Below are 22,733 nucleotides of genomic sequence, written 5' to 3'. Positions count from 1 at the left end.
TTTCAGGTCTGTTAAGAGTTTGTTTGATGCAAATGGTTTGCGCTGTCCTTTTAATTTCTTTTATTGGTCTAAATGTAATATTTTTGGTTGTTGCAGCTTCATTTTGAATTTTTTTGGGTGAAATTAAAACCTCTTTGAGACCTCATGCTTTGCAGCTCAGTCCATCACACATAGTCAGTATAACTGACTAATTTCATAAGTAGAATGGTGTCAGAATCTTTTCTAAACGTTGGAAGCCTATTGCAATGGAGAGGTATTATGGACTACTATTACTCAGTGCTGTTGCAAATATTCTATCTGCCATAAGAAGACTTTCTTTGCTGTCAGCCATGTTGTTTGTTTACATTTGGTGTTCGTAGTTTAACAAAGACATTTTAGGCTGATCGACATTGTTAAGCAGTTCTTAAATGGTCTCTGATGTGAGTTTAAAAGACATATTGACATTTTTTTTTAAGCCTAATAAATTAAGCACCGTACTCTCAGGTTAACTAGATCATGTTTCCATGGTAACACCCCTTTACACAGCTGTAAAGATTCTTTACCAACAAGAAAACTGTCCTCCTAAAGAGACTGTGAAATTAAAACCTGAATGACGAATTACTTTTGTTTGAAAAAAGTCTTATTTTACCCAGAACCAATAGAAAGTGATTCCTACTAAAGATAGTCAACATCTAAACAGATCTGTGCAACAGAAAAACTTAGATATCCAACAGAAGTCAGGTTATTGGGTGCCACAGTAGCTCAGCTGGTCGATCACCAAGGCCAGGCTGAACCCTCACTTCAGCAGGCTGGTTTCTGATTCCAGTCCAGGTCCACTGGTGCATGTCATCCTGGTTCTTCTCGTCTCTCGTCATGTCTTCTCGCCTCTCGTCATGTCTTCCTTCAATTTAGACAAAAAAGTCTAAAAAAAAATTATTATTTTTTTTTTTTTTAGAAAAGACTAATATCTAAGCTACAGTCATAACCTACATTTGTGAAATCAGCTTCTGAAGACTCCATCTGAAGCCACAGATGCTGCAAGAAACTGGAAACTGGGTGAGATCTTGTCATCTCACCTGCCAATTTTAGCATAAAAGGAAGTCAAAGTAAGCTATTAGTTGGAGTTTGAAATTATCAGCTACCTAGCTTGGAACGAAGCTTAAAAACTCTATCGTACCTAATTATGGTTGCTAAACAGTTGAAAAAGATTAATTCTAAACGTCACAAAAAGGTCCACTGTAATTACATACAATTCTAAACCATTTATTGACTGTTTTTGCACACTTACAATCAAGGATTAGATCAATATCCATTGTCATTATATACTCTACCTACACAACATCATCTATCCAACACATAATGGCAACTTAGACAAAAAGTTTCACAATGGCAAACAGATCTAGGCAGTGCTTTCCTCATCGGTCTCAGTCATGACGCATCATTTTTACCCATCACACAAAACCTTGAGTTGAAACTTTGTTTGATATTGCATAAGTATGCTAAGAGTGAAATGACATGCAGTGCCGTTATCGAAGCTTACTATAAGTATACGTGTTATCAGTGAAGTATAGTGATAATTCTTTGCTATCTCACAGCACCTTCTGGGTGCATCCATTTAAAAAACAGCTATTGTGGGCAATTGCACGTACAGTATGTGATTGGTCGATGAACTGAAATGGTGTTGACCCTGAGGTTGCTATGTTGTTACTGATGTTGTGGCCTTTTCCTGTGTCTCGAACTCTCTGAGGTGAGAACGGGGGAGTGCGACGGAAGCCCCGACAGGAGTAACCTGATTTACACATGTGCATATGACACACAACACTGTGCATACACTTTACAAGTCAATGACTCACACTGCCTTTTACTGTGTGTGCTTCACTAGTCATCCTGGCAGAAAAGTGGCCATACTTATTTTCTTTATTCTAGTACAGTATGTGTCTTAGGGTGCAGTGTATTGCCTATGCAGTTTAATACTCTTCCTTGGTGGTGGCTTGATACTGCAGTACCATCTGTCTCTCATTCTTTTGTGTCTCTTCTTCTTCTTCGTATTTAGAGACGGTACTTTCTCAGAAGCTCTGATTGCCACATGTACTTCCTCTCTGGAAAATGATCCGGAATCCTAATGCGCCGGAAGTCCTGGATACATTTCTCCAGCTCCTGCTCTGGAGTCATCTTTTCCTTGTTCCCTTTCCTCTTTGCGGCCTCTCGTTCCCGGACGCCGAAGGTTCTCACACGGAGCATGTCAGTCTTGCGGCGCATCTCTGCCTGCTGCAGCATGTGAACCGGTCCTTTCGGCATGGGCCGGTCCAGCGTCTGGATCTTGGACTGTCGGCTCACGGGGCCGCAGATCACCGTTCCTTGAGGGGAACTGGCCTCCGATTGGGTCTCAGAGCAGGAAGTGGAAAGGTCGTTTAAGGAAGTGCCGCTCTCTCCCTCGCGCTCACTTTTGTGGCTCTTGCAGCAGCAGTCACAGTGAGAGGACGACCACCGAGAAGGCCCACCTACAAGAAAAACAACCCACAAATGTATCCGTCAATTGTTTTGACCACATGAAGTAAATTCTCCGCCACAGCAAGGCCCGCCTCTATGCGGAAAACCTCTAATGTCCCAGCTAGTTTTATAGAGACAGATTCCAGCGCTAATCAAAAGAAGCAGTAGTAGTGATGAAGCAAATGCTGACAAATGCCTACACAGCAGTTCCAATGTCATGCAGATATCGTCAAATGAATATCACATGGGTGTGTGCGGGTATTTAGTGGGGTAAAGCTGTAAGAACATGCGAGTTATTGGGTCTGACATTTAATTGCTGAATTTCAAAGAGCTGGTGGGCTGTGCATATTGCTTCCTCTGATAAGGAGAACCCCAGAGCTCAGTGCAGCTCAGTACAGCTCCCTGAAAGACCTTTCCCATTTCCCAAGGCAAAGCTTGTATCGGCGCCAAAGCAATCTGGTTTGCCGTTGCAGTTTCTTATTAGAACCGTAATCTGGCTGCCAAGAAGGTGGTGTATCATTTTTGTGTTTTCAGATCACTCAGTCAAATAAGTCGGAGAATATGACTTATACCTTTGGGTATATAAAAGGCAGATAAAGATGGAAAATCCTGGTTTGGTGAGGGAGTTGGGGTAGTGGATAGTGGAGTGAATTCCTCCAGAACCTTTCCCAATCTCCTGTCATGAAGTTGAGACGAGCAGGTTTTAGTAGTCTTTGTCTTTCCTCTTGTACCGTCTCCTTGTCTCATCTCACTTCCTCCTACACAGCTAATTATGGACTGGAGATACTGTACAGTGCTGCCCACTGGCTTGTGAAGTGATTGAGTAAAGACACTAAATGCTGTCTTTCATTTCCAAAAATAACTGAACCGCGGTCTCATTTAGATCTACTAATAGGTAGAAATGTGCAGCATTGAGAGTCACTGTGCTCACTGTGTGTAAACAACAGTACATGAGAAATAAACTCATGGTCACAGGCTCTATAAACCTCTTAATGGCTTTTCTCCACTATGATGATTTAACTCAATAGCAGTGATATCTCAGAGGGAGCAATAATTTGTCCATTGCCTCCTTCCAGTGCATGCACCAATTTAAACTGAGCAGAGTTCAAGGGGGATTTTAACCTCTCTGTGCAGACTGTAATAATGACCTTATCTCTGGTGCGATGATTGCATTGAGCTGATAGTGAGAGAGTCGCTAACAGCTTTTTAATGGCTAATCCATGAGTAAAGAGGCCAATCAGCACACCAATTTCCCCCAGCAGAAAATGAATCTCGCTGAATCCAGCAGACGAGCAGTACCAGCGAAATGGATGCAGGCGCTTTAGCGAGGAGGACCAAGAGGAGGAGGTTGAGCATTGTTTCTAAATGGATGGATGCTGTAGTCCAGACAGGCAACCCGTTTAGGAAACCGGCCAACGCCCAATAATAGCAACATAAAAATTTCAGGCCATGCAGGAGAATGAACTGCATTAAAGCCATTGACAGGCTGAAAAACACCTGGGCTTTCATTCTGTTTGCTCCAGCAGTCCATCTTAACGGAGCACGGAAGTTGCCATATAGGATATAAATGGTATAAAAGTGTCAAGGCTCGCTATCGCCTTCAGGACCAAGACAGGAAACAACTAATAGCCTTGTCAGGAAACACAGTCATTCTCAGGCACATTTCGTGAGTGGATATGATACACTTTGGTATCTTTTCAGGGAAGCCATTGATTGCAATGTGTTTTTCTCAGATCTATACAGCCTGTCTAAGAGATCATATTCCAACCACATTAAAAGACTAGAGCCGGTCCTCAGACTAGACTCGGGCTGTGTCTGCACTTCTCATAAATAACACAAAGAGAGGGAGTCGAGTTCTGCACAGAGGCATGCTAGCATGCCACACAGGGCATCCTCCTCCTCTAATGAAAGCTGGGGTGTTTGTCCTCATGTCTGGGAGAAGCCGGCTTTATGGAGATCCAGCTGCCTGCATATTAGATTAAAATAACAAGTTTTGAAGGTTGTAAATGGCAGGAAAGTAGGATATGATCTGGATCGAAGGCAGAGTTCTCTGACAGACTCAGATTCAAAATGTCATTGGGTTTTTTGCCAGACATTAGTGGCTGTTTTTAAAATTGATTTATTTTTTTATATCTGTGCTCCCAAAACTGACTCATCAAAGGTGTCTGATGCTTTAACGGAGCTTCAGTCCTGTAATCTGAGAGAGGCTCTGCACAATCGTGCCAAAAAATTGAGAAGCAAAGAAATAAAGAGCAACAAGAAAGCTCATCACTCAGCAATTTTGCGTTATTGCTGCACGTAACAAGAGGCCATAACACAATTTATTTCATAGTCAGACTTGAGTGACCCAAAGCTGTCTCCTTCTCAAATTTGAATCTCAGCGGGGATGTGAACTGTGCTCGCAGTCTGAATGAATAAAAATAAGTTTTGAACACAAAAGCAGCATTTTTACATTCACGCAGTCTGACTCAGAGCGATAACACTTAACTTGTGAATTCCTGAAAACAAACATGTCTGCTCTATTCACTTTCATTACTGTCTGCTGTTTGCCCAAACATGGCAAAACCCTGCAAGACCGAGCTGTATGAATTATGTTGAAGTGCTTCGGTTGCTGCATAGCTCTGCTACAACAACATTTTCCGGGCAAGAACATGGTTTGGTGGAAAAGAGCTTTATGTATGGAGAGTAATTTGGTTTAGCAGGTTAAATATGCACCAAGTCAGCGAGTGAAGCTCATATGCATGCAGACACACTCTTACATTCTCCAGCTCCCATATCCGGTTACACTAATATTTTTTTATTCTCTCACTGCCTCAGGAAGGGTGTAGTTTACATGCATGTTAGCTCCCAAATTAGGCCAGTGTGTCCTTGCAGTAGCAAAAAAAGAAGACATGTCTTGCAAAGGCAGTGACCATCCTTACAGAGCAAGGGAAATCCATTTCACCAGTCTAGTCTTATTTGCTGCAGAAGTATCACTTCAGCAGTTTGTGTCCGGCCACAGCCAAGCTCCACCAGGTATAATAATGTCTCTAATATCTGCATACATTTGAATTTGTCAATATTAATTACCTCCAGTCGGCCAGCCTCCTCTCCTGAAACAACCCTCATCAGCAGCAGTGATTAGAAGGAGCTGGTGACAAATAAGTCAGGGCAACTCATGGACTCCCAACACGCTTGTTGGGACATGACGTAATTCAGCATGTCTTATGGACTGCACTGGCCCATATTATCTGCTCTCCACAAGGAGAGTGACAGCTCCACTGGCTGATTGTTAATGACAAGCGGGTGTCGCGTCCTCCAGAGTCAGAGGGTGGCTGTCCGCTGAGTGTCTCCCTGACAGGGAGATGAACAAGCAACGCAGGCTGATTGAAATGTCTATATCAGCCTCTCCCTGTGGGCCCATCCCCTGACCCAGAGCCACACCCTTCGTCTGATGAGGCACTGTGAGGATGTCCCAAGTACTGCAGAGATCTTGTCATCGCCTAAATGATGCCTCGAGAGACCTGAGGAAAGAAGAGCGGCAACTCTGGTCCCTTGGTTGGTTTTGCTCAAAGAGTGACGACTAGGAAAGTGCATGTAATTCAGAGCATCAGATCCTCTTTAAATTCTCAGAGACAAACTTCATCAATTCACCTACAGAACAGTAATTTACAAAGGTCTCATCCTGCATGCCAACACAGGGGATCCCCCCTCAGAAAACACTCAGCCCTGCCCATAATGTGAAGAGTTTCACATCCAAGTAGGTATTAAATGTCTCTGGAGGGATCATTAAGGTGTTAGATGTCAGATGGAAGGAGAGCCGTTCTACCTGTTTTCCAGCAGCTTCACTGTGTAGAATCAGAGCCAGAAATAATTGGCGGAGTTTAAAAGACGGCTGAACAATTTCATCAACTGGGACCTATGTTTATCGTTTTTTGTTTTGTTTTTTTTTTTTTTTAAGGAACATACAAGGATTTAATTGTTTTAGGCTTATAGGGATTTTTTTTAAACCTGCAGACTCTATTTTTTCAATAAAGTTGTTTTTGTTAAAAAATGCATTATCATTTGTGAGCTGCAGCCAGCAGATTGTTGGAAAATGAAACCCCAAGAGAATGATAAATTTGGCTAATAACTAAGCTTGTCGTCAACTCTGACAAAACAAAGAGGCTATATTGTTAATTGTAGCATTTTAAGTAAGTCCCTGAAAGTTAATTTTTTTTTCTGTAGTGAATTTAAGTGAAGCAAATGGCCTGGAATTTTTTTTATATATATAATTTGTCATAATTTGGACATTTTCCCAGGATTTTTGACAGAGTAAATCATTTTTAAAAATCTATATTGTTCTATGTATGTTCTTTTTGACATGATAGACATAGACATAGTCAGAATTTTTCTTTTTTTTCTTAAATTTTTGACATTCTCAGTCATGAATTTTGATTTTATATCTATAATTTTTAGGTTGTAAGTCATAATTGTGTGATTTTTTTCATAATTTTGACTTTTTGTTCTAATCTGAACAAAGTAGGTCATATCTTGACCTTATTTTCTAGAATTTGTACATAATAAGTCATGTTTTGACATTTTTCTTTAAAGTCTGACTAAGTCATAATTTTGACCATTCCATTTAAGGTAATGTTTGATGACTTTGACTTTTTGTCTAAAAATCTCTGACTTTTGAATCTTTCACTCACACTTTTAAAAGGAACATATAGGAGATTTAACTGTATTATGTTTTGATAGACTTTTAAAAACTTTTTCTTACCTGTAGGGTCTGTTTAAATATAGGTGCTTCAGATGGATAATTGATCAAATTCCATATTTAATTTTATGTTTTTGTAAAAAATGCATCATAATTTGTAAGTCCTGCATATTTTCTGCTCTCAGCTCTCGTAGGAGGCGGTCGCATTTTTCCTCGCTCCGTAACTATCTCTGTTGCTCCCCACACCCTCATGTCTTCTGCTTGCTGCATTTTCGTCTCGTCTCGTCTGTCTGACTTGGAGTGATCGCTTGGCACTGGACCTTCAAAACACCGATCATGGAATTGATTAACTGGTCTCTCAACGCAATTGACAAGATTGTCGCCACAAAGAGCACAGGCCTAGGGGAGCCTACCTGCCCGGATGGGAGTTTCGCCTCTGGTTACGGATCAGCGCCTGGGGGAAATGGAAGGGGATCATGTACCTGGCACCTCTATCCGTGGAGGATGTGGAAGATGTTTATATATTCGGATTTATGATGACAGGCCTGCTGATAATTGGCTTGTTCACTGGCCTGAGCTTCTGGAAAATCAGGAAGACCGCAGATAGAAATGACGTCCAAACACTGCTGGTCTATGCAAACGATCGGATCGCGGCTGCCGATGCTCGGTATGATGAACTCAATCATAAGATGAACAATTTGCTTGGTGTCACTGTTGATGTGAGTCGCAGATTGGAAGCCATCAGGGTGAGAATCGCTACAGTTGGGGTCTAAAATTGTTGAGAGCAGTAGGGGAAAGGTGAAATTGCTCCTCTCCCGCCTAAACATGAAGGAAACTGATTACATTCTGACACCCCTGGAACAATAACAAGAAGTTTCATGGCCAAGAGATAGCTCTCCTAACCCCCTCCACTTTCCCAAGGACACCTGTTGACTTTTGGACCGGGCCAACCGAGGACGTCTCCATAGCAACCTGCTGTGTTATCGCACTCCCACCCTCGTGAACTGAGACACCGGAGGTCTGAGACAGAAGAAGACGGGCTACACGCATACACACACATTGGACTCACTGAACTGCACAGACATGCCCATACCCCCCTCCCCCCCCGCCTCCACAAGCTTCCCTCACTATGCACAGGGGTCAGGAATCCGTGCGCAGAAATTGCTGCACAGCAGCTGACTAACTGTGCTCCCCCCTCCACCACCCCATATCCTTATCCCAACTATCCTTGTCTTATGTCATGCTTTGCCTGTTGCGGGTTTGTTTGTTTTTTAGGTTCCTTCTCAAATTGAATTTCCCAACATTGGAGGTTTCATTTCGTACAATGAGCCTTTTTTTTCATTTACCCTCTGCTATCCCTACCCAGATCCCAACATGTCCTTTTTCTGTTTTCCTCAAGAAAGGTGCGCGCAGCACTGCGCAGCAGCCGGAGCTGTCATTCGCAGGGCAGCTCAAATGAAATTTCATTGTAGATGAAAGCACTGTAAATTCTGACAAGTTGAGTTTACTTAATGAAATTTAGGAAACCGATTACCTTGGGAAAACTAAGTAAACGAACTTATTTGTGAGAAGTACCTTGAAATTATTATATTCAAGTAAGCTATACTTTTTTTGAAGTTGTGAGCACTTAATGTATCTCAGTATAGTAAAATTCAAATCAAGCTGTTACAACTTGAATATTTTGAGTCACATTAACTTACTATATTCTGCCAAAACAAGTGGGCATTACTTGAAATTTGTAATACATTACACTTAAAGTATCTTAGTGTAATCCACTTCAGCCAACTTAAAAATAAGAACCTCACAAAATGGTATTATGAAAACCATAATCTTATTTTTCCTATTTCTGTATTTAGAAACAACAACAACAATCAAAATGCTGTTAATACTGAAAATTGTCTAGACAAGAGACCAATCAAAGATCAAGTTTGGCTGAACAATTGGGGGGCTGATAGATAAATGAAAACAAATAAAATAGTGTTAATCACTACTACACTGACAATGCAATTTTCTATACAGTTTTTAGGTCAGACCATCTCTGTAGCACCACAGTACTTTGATTTTAAACCAAATTAACCAAGTTAAACCAAATTTGACATTTATTCAAAAATTACATATACTGTAATTTGAATAATAGTCCTTGGCTATATGGTTATTTTTATTAATACCTGCAATTAATTTGTTTCAGCACTGGCTGAAACCCTTCTGTTAGTGGCAAACCAGGCCAAGTCAGTGAGTAGAGGAGAGAGAAAACAGGGTGCGATAAATGATGCTACGCAATTAGAGGCAAATCCATCCTTGTTTGCTGATTGGTTCAGATTCTATGTTCTGCATTTCTCCAAGTTATTTCCTCAATATTATGTGTTTGTAAGAGAGATTGACTGTATGAGCATTAATGTGTGCGAGAGTGATGTGAAGTGTGTGTGTGTGTGTGTGCATGCGATTGTGAGTGCGTGTGAGACAGAAAGTGGATGTCAGTGAGTATGAGTGAAAATCAGTACGTGATGTATGACCAAAATGAGACTTAAAAGTGAGAATGAGTGTGAGTGAGGTGGGGCCGATTGGTCTGGTATAAACTAACAGAAGGCTTTTTGATTCACAATGGTCACTTTCCATTATGTCTCACAGCAACAAACAGAACAGTCAACATTAAGTCTGTAAAAGTTTAAAACCTTAATAAAACCTGATAATTAAAAACTGGATTATTACATAGAACTGTACTTGGACATACGCTTTCAAAGCAGCCTACAAGTCAGCTCTTAACAATTTAACAACTATTGAACCTGTGTTGCAGAAGCACAAATACTAAACATCAAATACAGTATGCTCATTTTCAACAGTTTTTAATGAGTGCTCGAGTAACTGAGCACTCATAATACTGAGCCAGATAATGAAATGAAAAAGGCTGAACCAAAAATCAAGAAAAAACAAAACATACTGCTACTCTTTTAACAGTTACTCTGACGATTATTTTTGAGAGAGGGATCTCATTGCATTGTGTATCAAACATGTTTTTCTTATTTCTGGAGAAAACGTATGGAGACCTCCAGCAGCTCCACAAAACAAGTATTCTGTCACAGTTTCATTATCAAAACATTAAAACATAAAAAAAGATGAAAGTAAAATACAATATTCAATTAGGTAAAAATAAATGTTCAGCCCAATTGTACTCATTCACAAACCCACACTTGTGGACACACCAAGCATAGCTCTCCCTAGCCACAACATCTAGCCCAAAAGAGCATTTTTTTAATGTTTGCAGTTTTGGGCTGAGCTTTTGTTGTCCGATGTTCAACAATATCTTCTGGATGAATTCGAATGTGTTCTTCATAACTTTGGGGTAATCCAGATGAAGTGCATATATTAAGCCAAAGAGAAGACAAAGTGCTTGAGAGGTTGTAGGAATGTCATCCATGACGAGGTTTTCCTTCAAGGATGATTGCAACGCTGTTAATCAATGGTGGCATGTCGCTGGTCATGACGTTAAGAACCCCAACAGGCACCTGAGTGAAGTCATCTGCAGTGTCTGAATCCTGTATTCAAAGTAAAAGAACACAAATAAGTTTAGGTAGAATTTTATGACCCACGGTAATAGTTTGTATACTCCTGTAACCAAAGGCTCTGCAGGGTTCATAATTTAAAATTGCATAGAAAAAAAAAACTGCACTCAGGAATAGTGTCTTACAGAGCTCATGTGTAAAGACATGAGCAGGTGGAACTGGACGCATTTCAGCACCAAGCCCTTAACAAAATGCATTTTTTTAAAAAATCCATAAAGGCTGTTTGTGTGTGGAATTTTTTTAAGCTAATTTTACTAGCGTACTACTCAATGGTGCGATGTACATTTACGACATCAGACCTCAGTCTCAGTTCTCTGGCATCAGACAAAATAATACCGGTGTTCAGACTAAAAAGCTTCAGGTCACTGGGAAAACTTTGTCAGATCAATGGACTACAAATAGGCCTCAAACAAAACAGCTCCAGACCAAGCAGCCTCAAGCCAACAGACCAAACAGGATCATGCCAGTGTAGCAGCACATTCTCAAAAAATATCTTAATTTTTTTTCTTAGATATTTCAACCCAAATTTTAACAAAACAAAGCCATTATTTTATTACTGTTTTTTTATTTTTAAAAAATGGGTGTTCTGCAAAATGATTTTCCTGCAAAGGGTATGAAATCAGTGGGGTTTATTTATACAAGACATGAACAATGTGGTATTTTCTGAAATCTGAGAACGGAACCTGATGTCTGACGATGTCCTAAAATGTGCACTGTACAATGGTCATAGGATCATCATTATAAATGTACTTACTGAGCAGCTGAGGAAGAATTCACTGGAATTATCTCCAAGATACAGGGGCAGACATTGCAGGACAACAGTGCGTGTTGTGGTGATGCCATTTGTCTCATGGAAAAGATTACAAAAAACAATAAGCAGAAGACTATAGGAAAGGCAAAATTATTCATTAAAAAAAAAAATGCATATATGCATGTGCTCAAGTTACAACTATGAATTCTAAGTGCTTGAGGTAGTCAAAGAATTACTTGTATTGTGGGTAGAAGTTGTTTTACGAAGTAGTAGTAGCAGCAGCTGTAGGCCTAGTAAAAGCAAGCAAGCACACTACCATAAGGTGGTAATAAAGAAGAATCTGAAACACTTACTTGTGAATTGATTGGCTGGAAGAGGTGACCAAGTGATTGGCCGACAACTCCTTTTCTGGATTTGAAGAGGTCAATGAGGACGAGTGGCGTGGTGCTCAAGAGCTTCGTAGAAGTCTTTCTTAAGGTTCTTACTGGTAACTCTGTAGAACTCAGCAAAGACCTTAAAAAACAAAAAACAAAGGATTGTTTACTACACTACAGTAGTCATTTCAATGCCAAGAGACTATTTGACTGTTGTATACAATACACTTCTCAAAAAGTAATGACCAAATTGCAGAAATTGACGTGTTAGGGCCTACTAAATGATTAATCAATTAATCTAATGAAACAACAGGTTTGAACTGCAGACTAGATGTAGAATATTTCTGGTCATGATTCCTACTTTTGTGTGTGTTAAAAGTAGAGTATACATTTGTCTCAAAGTCACAATCCAGATAGGGGCACTGCACTTTTTGCATCAATTTCAGATGCTTGCGCAAATGTGTAAAAAAAAATCATTTTCACTGCAGGGCTCGTTAAACTCACACACTTGACAACTAAATGTTTGCACATCATCTTTTTCACTGGTCATCTGTGAGTGAAATCTGGATAAATGAACCTTCAAGGCATTAAACGATTTGAATGTGCAAATACACTGCTGATGAAGACATGGTATTGGGGAGGTTCTTGTGAAGCCACCATGCTTCAATCTGTAATGCTTTAATAGCTGGCCACGTTTTAAAGAGACAAAAGCGCAAAACCTACATGTCCAATGCATGCCTCCTCCAGTAGACACTTGAAAAAAAAACACAGGAGAACAAAAAATTAGACTAAAAGAGACATTGCCCACCTATGAATGACTAATGTTGAAATATTTGAGATTAGCAACCTGTCTTTTGAGATGCTACTAATTATTCATCGTTATATTTTGAATGATCAAATTTGAAATATAGCACAATAACATTTTGAATAATTTTACAGAGAAGACATGAACAGAATTCTTGAATAAAGAACAACAAACCTGATTTGATTCTCAGTGGAGGACAGTTGGCCACAATCCAAGACTTTCTTTTTGAGGATTGTCCTTTCTTTACTTGTAAACTTGAGCTTGTACAGTCTGGATCTGTTGTGGAAACAGCAAACAGTTGTCTATAAAACAATTCCAAAAAACTTTTTAATCACATTTATCTTATTTTTTTTAACAAAACTTTTTAATACAATAATTTCGCAATGGTGGATCAAATTAAGACACAAAAATAAACATGAAATAAAACTTTTTAAGAAAGACAATACCATCTCTAAAAGATTTTTGGTCAAGTCTACTGAGAGAGCTTCTTATCAATGACGCAGCAGTGAGGAGGAGGTGTACAGACACGAAAACTGCGGTTGCTGAGCTGGTCTGACTGAGTAAGATGATTATCTGGTACCCTGGTGGCCAACAAAGTCTTGGTGACCGAGGGTAACTCTTTTCAAACTGCCACCAACTTCACTGCCAGACACCACCTAAGATAGTCTATATTGAGAAAAGAATAAACACAAAAAATGATTAAATGTTATTTTAACAGTCATGTGTTACCTGATTCTCATATCTTTCATATCTAAACATGATATGATGAACTGATTAATATTGCAGACCTGACAACCTTTGACAGTGTTTCGAGTACCACCTCTTTACTATTAATAATAATGGTAATAATAATAATAATTTTATTCTTTACAGCACCACTCTTATGGTATCAGGTGGGAGGTTTACTAGTGTTTAGTTATCCGTTACACTAATACTGACAGTATTAATACTTTATTATCATGATAGCAAGACTCGCAATGTGAGAATTTAGGTTGGTTTAAATATGATGCAAAATTCATAATTCACAATTACATATCATTTCATTGTTTAAGACATAAAAAATGTTAAAAAGCTAAAAACAAATTCATGTTGGACATCGATTACATATGCTCCTTCCTACAAAGCTTGCATATAACAGCTTTAATTTGGTGAGTCACATCATGTACAGTGTGCAGTTTAGTGAGGCAAAGAGCTGCACCAGCACGGGAGCAGATAGTTTTTCTACTGTGTGACTGACTGCAGTTGAACTCTTTTTTTCAGCGACGGGATAGATCAAACTCTTCTGCTTCTCTAGTCCTTGGCGACTCAGCATGCACAGACAGAAACTCGAGCCCGTTGGAAATCCCGAGACATTAACGACAGTCATGTGTACTTTCAGAGCATCAATTTTTACCAGCATACTTAGATTTAGAAATGAGTACAGGCTACGCAAAATGCATGCAGGTCGGTAGGTATGCTAACGTTTGGCTACCTGCCTGCAAGTGCCGTGCTTCACTTGCAGGCAGGTAGCCGAACGTTAGCAGCCGCCCTCCTGCACAGCCCGTTAAAATAAACGGTTAGCTTAAAAACTGCGAAATTAGCAGCGCGCGCTGTTCGAGCAGCTAACAGATGGCGGGGCTGGTGCAGGAACAGGGGAAGACATGTTACAGATTAGCACTACACTAGTGTTCGCTTCAGGCTGTTTAGACCGAGTCAAAGCACTTTTATTCGGATTCGCTCATGTTGAGTTGCCGCTAACTTTTTAACGTCTGCTCTTTCAACACGCGCGCGCCGGCACAGAAACACAGACTAACATGCCAACGGTCTCGGAGAGTCGGAGTTGTTGGCTGGCTTCTTTGAACAATTCTCATTCCAAAAATAACTTTACATTGATAAACAGAAGATGTACACTTACCGAAATCAACGTTAGAGCCAACCTTCCGTGAGAGCCCAGGGTCTGCGTGATCGGATTTGAACTGCTTGCTTCCGGTAAATGCGCGCTAACCGGAAATGGACATGCGCACAGCTCTGAAACTTAAGTCTCATACCACAAACCATGCTGTGCACTCAGAAAAACCAAGTACATATAATTAAATGAAACAAGTATGTGGGTAAAAAGTGGAGAAAACTCGGTGTAAGAAAGTAAACTTTGAAAAATAGGATAAATTAGGTTAAATGCACTTGTCCATCTTTAGTCAGGCCAAAGTTTACATTTACAGTGTAGGGTCTGTTTAAATATAGGTGCTTCAGATGGATAATTGATCAAATTCCATATTTAATTTTATGTTTTTGTAAAAAATGCATCATAATTTGTAAGTCCTGCATATTTTCTGCTCTCAGCTCTCGTAGGAGGCGGTCGCATTTTTCCTCGCTCCGTAACTATCTCTGTTGCTCCCCACACCCTCATGTCTTCTGCTTGCTGCATTTTCGTCTCGTCTCGTCTGTCTGACTTGGAGTGATCGCTTGGCACTGGACCTTCAAAACACCGATCATGGAATTGATTAACTGGTCTCTCAACGCAATTGACAAGATTGTCGCCACAAAGAGCACAGGCCTAGGGGAGCCTACCTGCCCGGATGGGAGTTTCGCCTCTGGTTACGGATCAGCGCCTGGGGGAAATGGAAGGGGATCATGTACCTGGCACCTCTATCCGTGGAGGATGTGGAAGATGTTTATATATTCGGATTTATGATGACAGGCCTGCTGATAATTGGCTTGTTCACTGGCCTGAGCTTCTGGAAAATCAGGAAGACCGCAGATAGAAATGACGTCCAAACACTGCTGGTCTATGCAAACGATCGGATCGCGGCTGCCGATGCTCGGTATGATGAACTCAATCATAAGATGAACAATTTGCTTGGTGTCACTGTTGATGTGAGTCGCAGATTGGAAGCCATCAGGGTGAGAATCGCTACAGTTGGGGTCTAAAATTGTTGAGAGCAGTAGGGGAAAGGTGAAATTGCTCCTCTCCCGCCTAAACATGAAGGAAACTGATTACATTCTGACACCCCTGGAACAATAACAAGAAGTTTCATGGCCAAGAGATAGCTCTCCTAACCCCCTCCACTTTCCCAAGGACACCTGTTGACTTTTGGACCGGGCCAACCGAGGACGTCTCCATAGCAACCTGCTGTGTTATCGCACTCCCACCCTCGTGAACTGAGACACCGGAGGTCTGAGACAGAAGAAGACGGGCTACACGCATACACACACATTGGACTCACTGAACTGCACAGACATGCCCATACCCCCCTCCCCCCCCGCCTCCACAAGCTTCCCTCACTATGCACAGGGGTCAGGAATCCGTGCGCAGAAATTGCTGCACAGCAGCTGACTAACTGTGCTCCCCCCTCCACCACCCCATATCCTTATCCCAACTATCCTTGTCTTATGTCATGCTTTGCCTGTTGCGGGTTTGTTTGTTTTTTAGGTTCCTTCTCAAATTGAATTTCCCAACATTGGAGGTTTCATTTCGTACAATGAGCCTTTTTTTTCATTTACCCTCTGCTATCCCTACCCAGATCCCAACATGTCCTTTTTCTGTTTTCCTCAAGAAAGGTGCGCGCAGCACTGCGCAGCAGCCGGAGCTGTCATTCGCAGGGCAGCTCAAATGAAATTTCATTGTAGATGAAAGTGTGCAATGACCAATAAAGATTGATTGATATTGTTGGAAAATTAAACCCAAAAATTTAAAAAGCATGCACAGAGATAGTAATTATTAGTCTTAACCATTAACTAAACTTGTAGCCAACTCTGACAACAAAAAGAGATGACAAATGTTCATCATGACACCTATTTTAAGAAGCACTCTAAAATATTTATCTTTTTTCTTTCGTGAAATGAAATGAAACCAATGGCTGCCTGGAAATCAATACAAAAGCTTGTAGTAGTAACATTTTGAGAACATGTAGCAGTGACCGGGTCATGCTGCTTTCAAAAAAATATATGATTGCTTTCAAAAACTAGATTTTTCCTTTTTTTCAGCAGCTTTTCAGTAAACTCAGATTCACTCCCACGCTGGAACAGATTGTCTACTTGAACTGACTTAGTGCACAAGCTTCTGCGACCATTGGAACGAGGGGGAAAAAAATGGCACAAGCACATACACTTCGCCTTACTTCTGACCATTTTTCTGCCCAGGTGATCTTTAAGGCCTGTATGAGCTATTCATGGGAACACCATCCATCTCTTGTAGGCATTGCCAATCCATCCAGACTCCAACCAGGCTCTGTGGGAGCTCAGGGAAGGCCCAATCACTGCCTCCATTACACCCAAGCAATTGATTACATTCCCCCGTCTCTCCCTGCTGCTTTGGGGCCATTGTTCAGGAGCCATTATGGCCACACATCGTCTCATTTCCAGCCCAAATGAAGACTGCACAGTTATATTAAGAGAGCACACTTGGCAACTTTAATCATTCTCCATCTTTACTGTACACATCTCCCATTTTGACTTGACACTGGCTCATTCAGAGTGGGGAAAAGGTGAAAGTGTTTCTGATGTCGGCAGCTCCAGCGTTTGATGATAATTTGCTCTGCCGCTGTGATGTGGAAGCAGGAAAGTGGAAGCGGGTTATGATTTTGTTCCAAGATGACAGCTACTTTTCATCTATGAATTGAGTTAAAGTTCCCCAATTGTACCATATGATTCATAGTTTCAAGCTGTCTTTAAAATAGTTTGCAAATTATCTCACAGCGGATGGCTGGAGACAAGCAAATATTTTGGGATCACAGATTGCTTTTTAATTAGCCAACACTCTCCTCTTTCCCCAGAGATAATTGGTAATAAGGAGCCGGGTACCAAACACCGGCTGGGAGGTTACAGTCCTTAATCACTACAGCAATAATGTTGTCACTGCCCATCGGAGAACCAAACAACCTGCATTTCTGCAGGTCAAATCATTCACTTAAAAAATGCTTTCTGTGCTTGTTAGAAGAAAAAAAAAGAAAACTTTGTGATATTACAAAAAAAATGGGCTCAGTAGAGTAAAAATTTCATACACCAAGTCAACATTTTCCATCTGTACAGTGTATAATTTAACTAGCATCACCCATTTTAGATTCATATCTTAATGAATAATTTTGACACAGGAAGTCATAATTCTAAACTCTGTTATCTAATCATTTCTACTCACTATTCAACCATTTTTACATTATTCTTAGAATTTTGTCATAGCAAATTATCATTTGCTATGACAAAATCATAACCCGCTTCCACTTTCCTGCTTCCACATCACAGCGGCAGAGCAAATTATCATCAAACGCTGGAGCTGCCGACATCAGAAACACTTTCACCTTTTCCCCACTCTGAATGAGCCAGTGTCAAGTCAAAATGGGAGATGTGTACAGTAAAGATGGAGAATGATTAAAGTTGCCAAGTGTCATTTGTTTTTTACAAAGAAAGTTGTATTTTTTTCAACATTTTTTGACATACTACATTACAATAATGCAATCTTTTTTCTTCCGATTTTGACATAAAATCATAAGTGTGTATTATTCTAATAATTTTGACTTAGTAAATCATAATTTATGACTTTTTTGTTCTAATCTCAACATAGTAGGACATATTCTGGCCCTATTGCTTACATTTTTTGCATAGTAAGTCATCATTTTGATATTTTTCCTTTAATTTTGACTTAGTAAGTTCTATTTTTTGACTATTTCATCACATAATTTTCAGGAACCATTTGATATTTTTGACATTTTATCTAATACGTTGGACTTTAGAATCTCACACTAACAATTGGGCTTCCTATTTCAAATATTTTGCATTTTATAATTTTAGCAGTGCTGGCTCAACAGTTAGGGCTACTGTCTAGAAGGTTGGTTGTTCAAATTCCAGCACTGTCTACTGATGTTCTGGATTTCATTTTTTTTTTTTTTTTAAATTATTTATCAATATTTTATATAATGCAAGACAAAAAGCAGAAGCATGTATTTTACAGAAACGAAAATCTAAATAGGCTGGGATCAGCATTGAACAAGGTGATCCAGAGATGGCTGCCATATCTGAACATTTCTGAGGGCTGCCCATCAGTCCACATCAAACCTTCCCCATGTTTCATACAGCAGCAAGCTACAGACCCTAAGCTGAATTGACTGAACTAATCTCAGTCCTGTTTCCTCTAATATGCGCTTGTTATCGGTACTGATGTATTTCTCTCTTATTCAGTTGTTTACTCAAGAGGTGAACAAGTCACACTTGATTAAATGTGAATAATTCATCATGGCCATCAGTTTTTAAAGCTCTTGTTCATGATGAATGTGGCCTTCTGAGGAGAGTGACCTTTTGCTGGAACTATCATTTCTTTTTGTCTGCAGAGGAACAAACAGCAAATCTCCTGCTGAGAGTACAGTGTGTTAACATGATGTTAATGCAGATTATACCATGAAGGAAACATCATCAATCTCTGCTGTGGGCATTTTGGAAACAGAAGATGCTGACAGTCAAGGGAGGTGTAGAAAATAATGGATGCGTTTACCAAGAAGAGCCGTTACTCTTCTTGGTAAATGCATCCATTATTACGGATGATGCTTAAGGAACTGACAGACTGGAAGGAAGTCTCCGAGTTTATTTACTGCAGTGGATTGCTCTTTTTGCACTCTCAACAAATGCAGCCTCCCTCCTACCATTTTCCGTATATGAGCCTGTGGTTGGATGGGGATTGGAAAAAAAAAAACACAGTGCAATGTTTTCCTGAAAGCAACAAACAACTGTAAAGCACATCTGTTTCATGCCCCCCCCACCCCCAAAGGTGCATTTGTCTACATGCATCCTTAGTTCAGGACTACCTGCCCAAGGCCAGCCATTGTCCCACATTCAGAGTCAGGTTACAGTATTAGTTTTGAAAGTGGATGTGGGCCACTGTGCTGCTGTGAAGCAAAGGCCCCTCAAGCCTGTCTACCTTTGATGTGTCTATCCATCATCCTGATTAGGCCCCTGTCTGCTTATACTTGCGATATATGTGTGTTTCCTTTCATCCTCACCTTGTCTGCTCTCTTTCTAATGAAAACCCAGTCTCTCCCTCTGCTTCCATGTCTTTCCACCCCAAATTTTTTTCTCTCACTCTCTCTCTCCTGTCCGCTGCCTCGGACTCAATGAACTTTCCTGTCTGATCCTCACTTTAATCTGTTTTTGCGCCGGGTCCCTCTCACTTCTTTCTGCCTCAGTTCTTTTTCCCCATAGCCTGGTCTCATGCAACTTTTACTCCCTCATCCCTCCTGCTCAGCCGCTCTCTCCTCCATCTGCTTGCCTCCCCTTTTTCTTCTCTTCCCTTCAGCTTGCTTCCTTAAACTCGCCCTTCTCGACCTCTTTTCCTCTCCTCTCTGTGCTCTTCTTAGTCACTCTGCAGCCTCTTCCCTTTCATGCTGCACTTGCTCCAGTTTCCTCCTCGGGTCTCTTCCCACCTTCCCATCCTCATGCTGTCCCATGACTTAGTCCCGGGGCAGTGTCTGTTAATGGGGAAGGGGGTGAACACCTACACCATATGCTCTGCTCCAGAACCTTGAGTGACACTGGAAATTGTAGCTGGATGTTATTTCAGGTCAAGGCAGACCCCTCTGTAATAATTGGCCTGCATTAGCACTATTGGTGAATCATTAGCAACCATATGTCAAGTCCTCCTCAGTCCAGCCTCTTGCACCTCCCAACCTTGACCCACCACCTGCGTTTTCTTCAGAATAATGAACAAAGTGCTTTTTAGTTGGCCATATGGCCCAACTCCTCCCTCTGTAAAGGAATGAGACATATTTGCAGCTAATTAAGTCATTTTCTGACGAACCAACTTTGTCTCCGAGTAAGAAGCAAAGCTGATTAAAGAGAACACAGCAGCAGCATTCATGTGTGTTTTTCTTCTTCTTTTTGCTGCCCACTGGTGCTATATTATTCATAACCCAGCGGCTGACAGAATCTGAGCACTAAGCCGTGTTTACGCATGACGCATGTGTACTTGAAGCGGAGCAGCATTGTGACTCAACTCCCCTGACGCCCGTAGGCAAGTTTGCCTCTTATCTGGGACCCAAAGCACAAGTTTGGAGTCAGCCACTGGAAGGGATGCAAAGATTTAGGAAGGATAATGCTGCAACCCGACCATGCCTCCTGGTTTCAGCAAACATACACTGTTTTCTACGTGTCATTTTTCTATTTTCTGGCAGCAAATTAGAGGTTTTTTGTTTGGGGAAAGTATAAACTTTTGTCGTTTATTTAAAAAAGTAGTTGTGATGGACATTGTACTGTTTGGTATCACTGCCTTGATGAGCCCGTAAGGTAAAAGGGAGGAGCACTTGGTTCTTTTTCTCTATTTCGTTAGTTTTTTAGTTTACATTTATTGTTTTTTGTGTTTTATTTAGCTATTGTTTGCATTATGATTACTCCTGGAGCTCAAGAAGCTTCCAGTTCATCTCACATCACTTCTAAGAAAGCAGAGTAGGAATAAATCTTCACTCACGGTAGAAGATGTACTGTGCGTTATTGGACCAGATCCTGTCATCCGCGTAATGACCGATGGAGGACGCAGTCAGGGACGAGTTGCAGGCTACAATATGAAAGCCACTCTCTGACAGCATGTCAAAAGCTCTCTCCAGGTGCCTGAACTTGAGGTAAAACCTGCAAGTGTACCGGTCCAATGGGCTGTCAATGTCCCTGTTCTCATTCAGGGCGTCTCCAAAAACCTCCTTCGCCAAGCTAATTCTGCTGCTGATGAAGATTCTAGGTAACTTTTTGGCCTTGGAATCAGTTTCACTTTCTCTGCCTCTAGCGGCGCAAACGCCTTTGAAAGCGACCGTGATGTAGCCGTAGCCCCTGTCAAAGGAGTGAGAGGGATAAAACCTCTGGTCGCTGCCTTGAGACACGTCGTCGTAATCACTGTAGTACAAGTCGTCTGGGAAGAGTTTTGACTCCTCCGATGACAAAAGCTTAGCCAAATCTGGCAGCTGGAAGTATTCCGCCTCTCTTTTCAACCTTCCCCTCTCGGGAAAGTGATCAGGAAGGACAACTTGCTTGTCTCTAAGGTAATCCAATACATACCGAAACAGAAAGCCATCTCTGTCAATAAAATAGCGTCCTCTGAAGTCCCGGGACAAGTCATTCGAAGACCCCTTCTTGTTCGAGAACAGCTTCCCGAGTAAAGAATTTGGGAAGCTTGTCAAGGTGGCAAGGCGAGTGTAATACACCTGCCCACCCACGTTTAGCTCAAGAACATCCGATGGAGGGTTTTGTACTGAGCCTTGTTCTTTTGCAGGTTGCGTTTTGCAGTTTTCGCTCAGTGCCATCGTTTTTATGTATTCTTCAGATTTTGAATGAAATCCGAGTCTCGATCACGGAGCGCAAAGAAGTTCAGGTTGTGGGGTGTAGCTGCATGGTGCTGATCCACTCAGACCCAAAGCACAGGCTTGATTCAAGCTGCAGTCCTCCCATCCAGTGTCTCATGACAAAACAAATCCCAAGGTGCGTCTACAGTATATCTTTTAACCTCATGCGTAAATGTGCCTGGCCACGGTGCATCCTTTTTTGCACGGAATCGATTATCATAACCAGCATTATGTTACACACATCCACTGCGATGGGTGGTCAGTGGGACTTCAAAGAAATATAATCCTCACTTCACTTTGAAATCCCCTCCACCATTAAACAAAGTAAAAGCATTTCTGCGCAAGTTTTCTGTGGGAAGATTCACCCCGTTGCGCCCGGCTCCTAGTTCAGCCACAGAACTCCAAGATAAACTAAAAAATGTGCCAGCGTCTCATCATCCCGCTACTGAGCGTCGCTCCTGACTGCTGGGATGGTGAAACATGCTCCGAGGTGGCTCTCAGAGAGGAGGATGGAAGCGGTCCTCCTGTGCGCACCCATCTCTCCAAACTGCTGAGTGCAGAAACGGCTGGATCGGCAGAAGGTTTGAGATAATGTTGCTCCAAGCTGTGCAAGGGGGGGCGGGGGGGGGGGGGGTCGTCCCGTGAAGTAGGCTAATGTCTTACATCATCTTAAAGGAAAATGACAATTTCAGCCGATCGACATAAAGAGGACTGATGGGGTTGGGGAGGAGGAGGGTGCATCTGTGCATTTTTTCATGAAATTCTCATCTGGCCACGGGCGATGTGCAGCTGGCGATGAGGATTCAAGT

General features: G+C 41.3%; 1 protein-coding gene and 2 long non-coding RNA genes across 3 annotated transcripts; all 3 read right to left on the bottom strand.

Annotated features, from left to right (window-relative positions):
- Positions 1-1,226: 1,226 nt before the first annotated feature.
- LOC111565145 (BTB/POZ domain-containing protein KCTD16-like) lies at positions 1,227-22,529 on the bottom strand. Its single transcript, XM_023265153.3, has 2 exons — positions 21,063-22,529; positions 1,227-2,480 (listed from the first exon to the last, which is right to left on the bottom strand). Exons 1-2 carry the CDS (start codon positions 21,883-21,885, stop codon positions 2,029-2,031), a joined length of 1,275 nt encoding a protein of 424 aa, XP_023120921.1. The 5' UTR covers positions 21,886-22,529; the 3' UTR covers positions 1,227-2,028.
- On the bottom strand, positions 10,572-11,889 carry LOC129350364 (uncharacterized). The gene is made up of 3 exons (XR_008603732.1): positions 11,812-11,889; positions 11,462-11,554; positions 10,572-10,680 (listed from the first exon to the last, which is right to left on the bottom strand). It is a non-coding gene; the product is annotated as an uncharacterized LOC129350364 (long non-coding RNA).
- Positions 11,891-14,825, bottom strand: LOC111578725 (uncharacterized). The gene is made up of 5 exons (XR_002747012.3): positions 14,532-14,825; positions 13,084-13,303; positions 12,812-12,913; positions 12,556-12,585; positions 11,891-11,971 (listed from the first exon to the last, which is right to left on the bottom strand). It is a non-coding gene; the product is annotated as an uncharacterized LOC111578725 (long non-coding RNA).
- Positions 22,530-22,733: the final 204 nt, after the last annotated feature.

The sequence above is a fragment of the Amphiprion ocellaris genome, chromosome 13 (assembly GCF_022539595.1).
Source record: "Amphiprion ocellaris isolate individual 3 ecotype Okinawa chromosome 13, ASM2253959v1, whole genome shotgun sequence".
Classification (NCBI taxonomy): Eukaryota; Metazoa; Chordata; class Actinopteri; family Pomacentridae; genus Amphiprion; species Amphiprion ocellaris.
The sequence above is the reverse complement of the archived record's forward strand: the minus strand, read 5'-3'. Positions and strand labels throughout refer to the sequence as shown.